This window comes from Phalaenopsis equestris, unplaced genomic scaffold, assembly GCF_001263595.1.
Source record: "Phalaenopsis equestris unplaced genomic scaffold, ASM126359v1 Scaffold000297, whole genome shotgun sequence".
Lineage (NCBI taxonomy): Eukaryota > Viridiplantae > Streptophyta > Magnoliopsida > Asparagales > Orchidaceae > Phalaenopsis > Phalaenopsis equestris.
In genome coordinates, this window is record NW_018164739.1 from 2,484,534 (window position 1) to 2,496,435 (window position 11,902).

General features: G+C 35.0%; 1 protein-coding gene across 1 annotated transcript in view; it reads right to left on the reverse strand.

Moving 5' to 3' along the window:
* Positions 1-1,739: 1,739 nt before the first annotated feature.
* LOC110025258 (BTB/POZ domain-containing protein At3g44820) overlaps positions 1,740-11,902 on the reverse strand; it is an 18,684-nt gene continuing 8,521 nt past the window's right edge. Inside the window, exons 3-4 of the mRNA XM_020725629.1 lie at positions 6,242-7,441; positions 1,740-2,877 (exon numbers count right to left, since the gene is read on the reverse strand). Of these exons, the coding sequence (XP_020581288.1) occupies positions 2,482-2,877; positions 6,242-7,441 (1,596 nt within the window). The 3' untranslated portion in view covers positions 1,740-2,481. The remainder of the gene's footprint in view (positions 2,878-6,241; positions 7,442-11,902) is intronic.

Genomic DNA, 11,902 nt, shown 5'->3' on the forward strand with positions numbered 1-11,902 from the left:
CATGTAGAAAGGCCGAAGGAGATTCATTTGAATGATTTCAGGTTAGAAGAGAGAACCACTGTGGGTGGAACCTCGACAATGGGTCACATCCAATCGCACTAGTATTTTGCTTCAGCAACCTTCCGAGGGGAAGAAAATTCAAAAGCCTATAGGGACGAGTGAGCTGATTATGGGATGACTCAGACTTATGGACGAAAAGGAATCAATATGGGTCGAAAAAGGGAATCCAACCACTGCTTCTTTGGTGCAATGAGCTTCGATAGAGAAAAATTGGGATAATATTCATGCATAAGTAAGCAGAAGATATTGATCCTATGGTTGGGTTTATCATGTGAATAGATATTTTGTTGTTAATAGACCAACGGAGAAAAAAAATAATGGCAACAGCCCTTCTAGCATGGTATTAATGGAGAAAACAACATCAGTTAATCAAAACATGAGAAAAATTCAAAGACTGGTTGTTGGAATGTTTCATAACCACAAGGGAAGGAATTTAGGCAAACAATTATTTACATTGGCATCCAGACAGGGTGCGTCATGGACTATAGAGAGAAATTTGAGATGATATATGATCATCCTTGGAAGAACACATTGATCATTTGAAGAAGATGCTAATGGTACTTGGGGTGTCGGCTAATCCAATTAAAACGACGATTACATTGGATTGGTCACTACCTAAGGCATTGAAGATGTTGAGAGGATTTATGGGACTTACATGATACTGCTGGAAGTTCCTGGAAGGTTACAATGTGGTCGTAGACAGAGCATTTGAAAAAGGATAACTTTCAATAAGGGATCGGAAGCTGAGACTCCAGCTTTTGAGAAGTTAAAGAATGTCATGACGAGTGTACCAATACTGATGTTACTTTATTTCAGCCAATCATTAATTGTGAAGACTGATGCTTCAGGTTATGAGCTAGGTGCGATCCCCAAGCAATGTCAACAACTAATCATTTATTTCAATCGTGCTGACGATGAGAGTTAGACACAAGTTAGTTTATGAGTGGGAGTCATACAACTTGATCCAACAGAAGTTTCCTCTACGACAGAGTTTCCCCCTGCTCCGCTGAGTTGATGCTAAGCAGGCCAAAACAATTTGAAGACTTATTTTAGGCATAAGACTAGTTATTATTGTGCAATATAAATAGGGATTAATGTGTTTAGAGTCATACATTATGTGCCTAATTATTGTCTTGAATCTAAAGTTAAGAGTTGAAAGAGATCGCCAACCTCTCAAATTATAGGTGTTTATCTTTTATATATTTGAATTGTATCGTTTTGTGTTGGTGAGGTAAAATATTTTGTTTGCCTTTATCTATATTAAAATTATCTCATTCCTATCACTAACATTAATAAATCAGTATATACTAAAACCCAACAAGATTGATGGTAGAATGTCTTGTATATTGCCAATATTCATGAAAATTTTCAAAAAAATAAAATGGCATAAATATCTCCATTATTAATGATTTTATTTTTAAAAAGAAAAAAAAAAAGCAAATTTACATACATTACCACTCAAATCATATGTAATTACATACCTAACACCTAAAGTTCAATTTTTAAATACATGTCATCATGCCCATGTATGAAAAGGCATATTTCAATATAAAAATTTTAAAATAGTGTTATTTTTAATGTGATATGAAAGATTTGGGTTGTATAAATATAAAAAGTAAAGTTCAGGTATTAGAAATGCAAATATATAGGAATTGGATGGTGTGTATGTAAATGCCTCCCCAAAATAAATAAAAAGAGAACATGTTAGCTTATACTAACACTTGCCAATTCCAAACCATACATGGGATGGCCTGAGCATGAATTTTGTAACTGTCACAAACACATACTTCAAGTTTATAAAAGGCTACTGCTACTGTTATCTCATCAGAAAAAGAGATTATGATCTACAAGAATGACTGCTACTGCTATCCATCACATCCAAACATTTCTAGTTTAATCAACCGGGAGAAAAGTGTTTGTCGGGAGGCCATTTGAGTCCATCGACTCTTTTAATGTGGGCTAAAACAGACCTCTGTCACTATTTTAGCCCATATTAATAAAGTCCGGGGACAACCTTGACATTTTATAGACTGAGACTAAAATGACCTCATGTAAATATGCATGGGACTATTTATTTTGGCACTTAACTCTATCCAAGTATATCCATACCTTTCGATTCCAGTATCTAGACCAAGACTGGCACTTCTTAGTGATTCCAAAATCTGTGAAAAACTGAAACATTTCCACAATCTGATAAAACTAAACACCTGGCCTTCAAAGAGTTCCATATTTTACTAGAATTTAAACAATCTACCTTTTCAAAACTGAGAGGTTGCCTTAAATGCTTCCATCAGAGCTTAATAATCTGTATAATCATGAAAGGCATTAGATGTCTGATGATGTTCTGAGGCTGACCCAAACTTCCAGCGAATTTGCTTTCTGATTTGTTGTCTCTATATGCATTTAAAGGCTTAGAACGAGTTATCTAGATATGCTGCGTCTGGAGAACTTCCTCATATCTTTCTTAATGATCATAAACTGATTTTCCAGCTCTCTGACCTTAGATTGTATGCGTTCCATGTCTACTCTCAGGTATTGGTTCTCCCTTGCAACAGAAACCCAGCCTTCTCTTTCTGTAAACTCTTCAAAAATTTCATTTACATTTGAGGCCACATTATTTTCATTTTCTGTAATGAGATTTAATTTGGAAAGGGTGGAACGGAGTTGTTGTTGCTCAAAAAACAGGACCTGGAGGACGGCCCTAAGTGGAAGGCTCTCATTCTGCGATGCATGGATGCATGCATCGGTTGAAAGCTTCCCAAAATTTATGGCTTGGCAGAGCTTTTCTTTCTCTTTTTCTTGAAGCTGCGGGTGCCCCTGCAAAAGAAATTTAAGATGACATAATTATTAACAATATTATTTCTTTTTAATTATCATCCTAGTTCAAGGAAGGCAGAAGCAAAAAAAAAAAAAAAGGCACATATACAGCATTGAACAAGGAATTCAACCAGTTTCAGCGGCCCTAACTATCATTTGTCTTAACAGCCTGCAATGGGGTTCATAGCAATCCTTAATTTTTGAAGAGGATTTAAGCATTATGTGACATTAATTAAAAAACACAAGAATGTTAAAGAACTTTTCACTGTACAATGTTCCAATTCATCTCTGTATACCATGCTGAAGATAAACGGCTGCCTTAGTTTAGAACTTAATAAATTATACAGACAATCCAAATGAGTTATTTAGACCAATATTTTTCTTTTGCAAAATCAGCTATAATTTTTCATGTATCCTTTTAGTTAAAATCTCATTTCTCATATTTGAATGTATCATCATTAAAATCAATTTGATGAAATAATTAGATGTGATGCATAGAGGGAGGTGTTAGGAAAAAGTACAAGCCTAACTTAATGTTAAGGCAGCGTCAACCCAATGCTGGGCCGTTAAATAAGAACAAAAGAGATCAAACACTACAAAAATTAATTCTAAATTTTATTTAATTCAACTTAAATAGGCTTACATCTGCGGGATAGTAGAGAGAATCAGGTATTCCAATAAAGAAGTCACAAACATAATGTGCAATAAAAGAAAATTTACTAGAGTTTCCTAAAATTAGAGCACACCCTCACTAATAAAGAAAAAAGAAATCACATTTCTCACATGAAAGTAAGAAAAATAACTTAAGAGGCATAACAAAAGAAAGATAATTAAGGAAATAATAAAAAGTTGTCCTCTTTATAAGTTCCTAAAGCAGAGCACCATCAATTTATTCAAATGTGATTTTAATAATAAAAAGTTATATTCTCAATTCATTCTCAACCCCTCTAAAATTGCCGTGTGATTCTCTTATAACTAAGTTCCCATACATAAATGTATATAGCCACCAACCCAATAGAAATACGGGAATATTAAGACAATACCTAGAACATTTTCAAGAATTTACATAAGAAGCTTGGAATCAATCGCATCAAGTGATTCATGTATGATATTGTGCCATTATCTGAGAGGGAAGAAAAAAAGAGAGGGAGGGAGTGTGAGGAAGAGACATCGTAGAAAGAGAATGAAAGAAAGACTGAAAATGAGTGAATCATTTCAATTTAATATTCGAGTAAATCATTTAGTATGGCACAAACTTTATATATGAGCAAAATAGGTCCTAGATTAATCTAGCTTTGGATACTAGAAAATCACCTACAATTAATAGTGAATGACAAATACAGAGCCCCAATGTAGGGCATGCAAATCCTGTAGCCAAGCATGAAAGCTATTGCACAAAATAAAGGTAACAATTTTGGCTATCTATTTTGGAAGGTCATAGTTAATTATACCAAACTATTTGAAAACCATTCTAGTTTTCAAATAATGAATTCAGGCGGCCATCCTAAATGAATTAGATGGTCAGAATTAGTAACAACATTTTTATACAGTTACAAAGTTAATTGGAGGGTAAAGATATCCAATCAACATAAACAATAAGTTGCTTAGATTAACACAGATCAAGAGAGATCTACACATCCCAACTAATCCATTCTAATATGAAGTTCCAAAGTCTGTAATTACAATAAACACATTTACTTTTGTTGCTTGTTCTTTTAAAACAAAAAACCAAACCCAAACCTTATGGATTCCTTCCTGCATTACTATAAGACCATTACCAAAAATGCATGTCTAATAAAGATGAAAGATTATGCCAATAATGTAGCAAAAACTACGAACAAAACACGTAATTAAGGTATATAAACTATTATAAACTTGATCAATCACATAAAAATTTAAATACAAACCACCCAAAACATTGATATTTGCAAATGAACCAACCAGGTGATTTTTTTGAACTACCGAACCGATGTATTTACTCATGCCACGATCAAATTATTAAGAATTTCATAAAAATCAAAATTAAGGGTTGGGATTTTACCATTAATTTTAATATTTGGGTGAGAATTTGAAAAATGGATGAAAGAGGGTGGTTGATTTATAAATTGCAAGTTCTGGGTGGTTTGTATTTAATTGCCCTAAAAAAGAATTATCGAGATATGAATTAACATCATCTTCTGAAGTAATTATTTTCTCATCAACAATGATAGATATCATGAGTTTATATTACAATGATTCTCATGAATAATACGGGTTATGTTACAATAGTGATTATGTCAATAATTTCAAACATCATGACCTTATGGTTACATAAATTATCTTTTATAAATAATAATATTTATACATGTGACCGTACCCAATCATCTTATTCTAATCAATCATAGTATACATAAATAAGTAAATCAAATGAGTGTGTGTATGTATACGATGATTTTATTCTGCCCAAAATTGTATCAAGATAATGACAAATCATAATGTACACTAATTTTTTGAAATCCAAGGATTTAGAAATCCATATCAATTCTAGAATCTTAGGCAGTTGTGTCACTTCACCAATTCAAAAATCTAATCCCCGCATTAATTTGACTATTGTGTTGATCTAAGATCAACAGATGAGCTTGATGACGATCATTATAATCAAGTGATAATAATTGAGTTTAGTGTTGAGCATGAACCTCAGATTATAATTGAGGCTATTATGGTGACAAAAATCAAGCATGGTCCTATTATTGAAATAGAGATATCTCCTATTAGTTTTATTCTTGAGATGAATATAATTTGAAATGATATAGCGTGGCACATAACTATTGTCGCGTGACTAATATATATAATGAAATAAATAAAACAAAAAAAAAACATCTATTAACCTTTACTTCAACATTCAAATCAAAATACTATAACTCTAGTGGAACTATAATGAGAGAAATAAAACAGAAAAAAAACACCTCCAAATTAACCCCCATTTACTATTTGTGCAGCAGCTTCGACATGAACATTAATATTAGAGGACTTGTGTGTCACTGCACTAAATGTCTCACTGACATTAAATCTATCTTAATGAGTTAATATAATTGCACTATTGATTGCTAGCTTTATATTATTGGCTTTCCATGTGGATTAAGGACTAATGAAGATAAATTATCACTCAAAAAAATGTCATATCATTGCGCCTCCATCTGCTATAAACTTTGACTCAGTATTAACAAATTAATTACCAAGACTCAGATTAAAAACATTTCTTTCAGATTAAATATTTCTCAAGCAACTAAAAACCATTCTATGATTTGGTATTAGATATATTAGTAGTTCATGTACAATAAGTATCCAATGAAAGATAATAATGATTCCTTAAAGAGACGCAAACCTTTAAATAGATATCGAGTGCTCTATAAATTCCATCATCCAATTTTCGGAAGTACTCTGGGAAAACCTCCAGAAGGGATTGCATTTTTTGAGGCTTCAAGTTAGCATCAGGGGCAACCTCAGCAAGATAATCATCAATTAATTTTGTTGCCTTGCTTAAAATACTAGAGGACTGTGGAATCGCAGGATATGATGATGATGCTGATAAGGGAGCAATTTTCAGTGAATGGAATGACAAAAAATGCCTAATAATACGCTCAACACAGTCTGTATCATATAAATTATCAGACCCTGAGAAATTGGGAATCAAGAGCCCATCCAGTGTAACCAGTTCAAGCTGCATCCCTATTCTCCTCTCCAACAATTCCTTGAATGACCTGTCAACATCTAGCATTATCGAAAGACGTAAAAGTCCTAGTAAGAAGCGGCAGTAAGACTTCCCTTTATTTTCAGGAAGGAGGTTTACAATGCTTTCAATTAAAATTTTTTGATCAATTGCTGCTAAATCAATGGACAAAGTTCTAATTCTTCCTCCTCCTTGCCGATTCTGCCACCGATCAAGTCCATGCAAATGCTTCCTAGCATAGAACATCAGTGCACCAGCTAAATTTAATGATCTTATGCCATGGATGTTAATTGTTTCAATAAATTTTTTAAATATTGGAAAAGAGAGAGATGAAACATCTTCAAACCACCAATCAGATAACGTGTTGTTGATTCTAACTCCAGTGTTTATTCCATTCCATAGTATACTTCCACCAGGACTCTGTAAGTTTCCATACATTGTAGACTTTCGGACAAAACTAGGATCCTGACATGCCATTAGTGCTGCGGCATTAAGACACTTCTGCACAATTGGAAGTTTTTCAGCTTCTAAAATAAAATTCTGAGAGTTCTGAAGCGTTGATATGCAATCATTCCAGCTCCGAAGAATTACTTTGTGAATGAAATTTTCTGCCTGCATTAACAAGTTATCTTCCCTATATTCCTCTGTCATTTCAAGAAAATCAGCAACCAAATGTGCCATCAGAATGTCTTCTGGCTTCAGCTCCACTTTATTCTCATAGCAAAATTTTGCTGCAATCAAAAATCCTTCAGATCCTCCTGGACATCCCTCCAATAATGTATGCAAGTCATCTTTTGAATCTTTTGAACCTTCAATTATTTGTGCAATCTTCCCACATTTTGAAATAAGAGGAAACTAAAAGACAACCATTCATCATTAAAAGGTAATAATAGTGAAACTTTGAATGAGCTAGAAAATTACGTACTTTAGAAAAAAGGAACATTGCAGAACTGCAACTACAAAGCAACTACCATTCAATGTGAAGATGACAATAAAACAGAGAAAAACACCGAGAGGCGGGAACATAATGCATATTAATTAATTTGGTCACTTGTCTAAGTTTATTCGGCTAAGTTAGTCCTACTTGATCGGATAGCACAGACTTGCCTAATAAAGTTTAGTTTTTCACCTAAAGCATCTTACTTCTCATCCCGTTTTTCTACCTGGCTGCCAAGCCCTCTCTCCCCTCACAATCAGGAATCTGCTCAATCTCTCAAATCTACTTGTTAAAGATCATGTAGGAAAGGCATTCCTCCATCCTAAAGATCTAGTCTCATGTAAGAAAATGGTATCCCTTGCAAGACTCGATTCAACTTTTGCCTTAAAAAATCCTTCTCAACACCCACTCAGTGTCCAAGGCATTTTGAACCTCTTCTTCAACAGATTCTCCTTCAAGGAGAGGTAAAAGGGGAAAAAAAATTTGTGAGGGCTATCAATTCATTAACAACAGAAGGGTTTCTCTATTTAGTACTTTGAGAACCACAAGTTCTTCAAATCAAACTCCTGGCGCTAGATAAAATTTCCTCCAAAGTTTTGCTCCTTACTGCTAATGTAATTTTGTATACGGATGCAGATGTAGCTAGTTTTCTTTCTAGGGAATAGGGAAGGCATTAATCCAAATTTATATATCATCATCGGAAAAGAAGAAAATTGTTGAAACTCCATATTATTTTGATAAATGCAAATACAATAATATTTTGAACAAAATCTTGCCTTCAATGCTCTTCTAAAGTCCAAGGCTTTGTTGACGAAAAGACAATAACTTTTACAATATTATCTAAAACTTGCCAAAATCTACTTGAACGTGTCTTAATTTCAATTATTTCTTGATAAAAAATCAATTTAGTTAGTGTTAGAATAGAAACAAATGAATCTTACTGATACCATTACAGGATCTATTAGTAAGGAAAGAAATAAAAAGAGGATATAATAGAAAAAAAAAGAATAATAAAGAATCCAAGCTAATAACTCAAAATAAACAGAAATTAATTAATATTCTAATACCCCCTCAAGTTGAAGCATAGATATCAATTATGTTCAACTTAGATTTGAAATTATCAAACAACGGCGGAGGAAAGTTCTTCGTGAGAATATATGTCAGTTGGCTGCAAGATGACACAAACGGAAAACAAATTTCGTTGGACTCGAGCTTTTCCTTAATCAAGTGTCGGTCAATCTCAACATGTTTGGTACGATAATGCTGGACTAGGGTTGTGAGCAGTGCTAATGGTTGTCATGTTATCACAGAACAACAACAGGGGAGCGGAGACTGTAATACCTAGTTCGTGGGGAGCTGATGCATAACTAGAGAGCTTCACAAATTCTCAGGGACATTGACCAAAATTCGGCTTATGTACTGCTCCTAGCAACTAAAGACTACTTCTTGATTTTCCACATGACTAGGTTTCCCCACACAAATAAGTAATACCCCGAGGTAGATCGCGATCATGGACGGACTCGACCCAATTTGTGTAAACTGCAATAGAACAAAAGGTGTTGTGGGAATAAAACAAACTTGAGTTTGGTCTGTCTTTTAAATAGTGGAGAATCTGGTGGACAGCTTAGAGATGATGCTTATAGGGATCATGCATGAATTGATTAACTATCCCAACAACGTGGCAAATATCGCGACATGTATGGGCAAGGTAGATGAGTTTCCCCAAAAGGTGTTGGTAATAAGTATTGTTTACAGGAACTATATTGGGAATATCAAGAAATTTTTCATTAGAATTCATCAGGACAGCCACTCGTGGATAGGAAAAAATTGTTCAAAAAGTCAATCAAATATTTCCGCTTAGACAGGAAAATACTCTGAGATTACTGAGTAACTTTCATGCCTCAGAAGTACCGGAGAAATCTCAAGTCTTTCATTTCAAAGGAAGCAACAAAAATGTCTTTCAAAGACTCTAATGTTGGTAGATCATTATCTTTGAGAACAATATTGTCAACATAAACGATAAGGGTAGCTACCTGGTCGCTGGAGGGATGCTGGAAGAAGAGAGTGCGGTATGATTGAGTCTGAGCGAATCCATGGCCTACCACCACTTTTGTGAACTTTTTGAACCATGTTCATAGTGATTGCTTCAATCCATAGAGGGAATTTCGCAGCCTACATACTTGCACTTAGGAGGCGGTGGAGTCAAAGACTGGAAGAAGAGCCATGTACATCTCTTCTGTAAGATCGTCACTTAGGAACGCATTCTTGACAACAAGCTGGAATAAGAGTCGATCTATATTCACTGCAAGGGAAAAAAAGACCTTAATGGTGTTTAATTTAGCAATTATAGCAAATGTCTCCTAATAGTCAACTCTGTAGGTCTGTGAATACCCTTTGCCGACCACTATGTCTTGTGATTCAAATGATACATTAGATTTAAACTTGATGCTAAAAATCCATCGGCATCTCACTGCTTTCATGCCCCGAGGAAAATCAACAATGACCCAAGTATGGTTCCGTTGAAGGGCATTCATCTCCTCTATAACGGTAGCTTTCTAAGTTAGGTTTGCTAAGACAACCTTAATAGTAGATGGAAGTTAACGATTGGTCAAGGTCTTAGCAAATGCTCTGTAGGTTGGTGATAATCTGTGAAAAAAAATATAGTTTTTCACGGGATAGAGAGAGCATGTCTAATTGTGTACCTTACTAGAGGAACTGACGTCCTCATTTGGATTAGTAGCAGTGTTGGAATGTCGTCCGAGGGCGATTCACGGTCCAGCAAGGGGTTAGTGAGCACCATAGTAGGTGCATCGGAACAAGTGCGCCAAGTGTAGACACAGAGAGTGGAAGGATGCACTGGTGGAACCAAAGGGACAGAGGGCTCCTTAGTTGTAGGAGAAGTGGGTGGAGCTAAGAGAACAGGGGGTTCCTCCATAACAGGTGATGTGAGAGGAACATCCACAAAGGTAGAGTAAGGAATAGTATCCAAGAACTCTAGCTCCCCCTCATTAGAGACCGAGTTAGAAAGTAGGGAACACTTTGAAAAAAAGAAACATTAGGATTCATAAAAACTTTATTTTTCGTAGGTTCAAGGCATCGATACCCCTTTTGAGTGGCAAAGTATCTGAGAAAAACACATTTTATGGACCTAGTTATAAGTTTACTCTGAGTTGGGGCTGTGTTACGAACAAAGTTGTGCACCCAAAAATTTTGAGATTTAAAATGAAGAAAAGATTATTAGGAAAGCACGATCTCAACACAGTTAAAGGGTTGAATTTGTGAATTTTTTAGGGAAATCTATTGATGAGATACATGTATGTAAGAGTAGCATCATTTTAAAAACGTTTTGGGACATTAGAGTGAAACATGATAGAGCAAGTAACATCAAGGAGATGTCAGATTTTTCTCTCGGCTATCCCATTTTGTTGAAGAGTGTCAGTATATGAGCTATGATGGAGGATGTCTTTAGTTACCAAAAATTCTCCTAATATAGAGTTAAAAATTTCACGACCATTATCAGTCTGAATGACTTGAATAGAAATTTTGAATTTGGTCAAAATGAAAGTGTGGAAGTTTTTGAAAGTGACAACAACTTCCAATTTCTCTTTTAAAATATAGATACATGTCATCCGAGTGTAGCAATAATCAAAGTAAGAAACTACGATTTATTGTTGTGGCGACGAGTGCGAGAGGATCCCCATAAGTCATTGTGAATAAGAGAGAAAGAAGCGTAAGTTGTGTAATTGTGGGGTAGATGAAGAACGCGATGCTTAGATAACTGACAGGTTTCGCATTTGAAATTAGAATGATTTTTATTACTAAACATCAACGGACACAATCATTTTAGAATCTAGAAACTAGGATAACCCAAATGAAAGTGTAACATCAACGGATACAATTCAGGGGCAAAAGAAGTGAGTGTCATAGGAATGGTACCTTGACGAATGTGAGAGGGAAGAGAGCTAGTTGGAACTAAGCAGCTTGATTAAGTGCTCCATTTGAATTTTAAGAGAATTGGAGGATTCCAGGTTGTTATGGGTAGAAGTTGGTTGTACTATGTTTGATTCAGAGTTGTAGGGAGTTGTTGAGGCCGACCAGAAATTAGACAATTTTCAGGAAGAAAGATAGATCGGTCGGAGATTCTCAAGTGTAGTCATAATACAGGTCGCAATCAATCCATAATACAACTAAACCATTGTAGTACTGGATCACAGTCCTCGATCCTTATTTTGCCTCACATATTTTTTTAAATACCTAATAAAGTTGGCTGAAATTCCCTACATCTGAGTAGGTATCACGAACTGTCGTCCAAAGGGCACTAGCGGAAGGAACATATATGATTGACCAATCGAAGTCTCCATGGAGTTGATCCTACACGA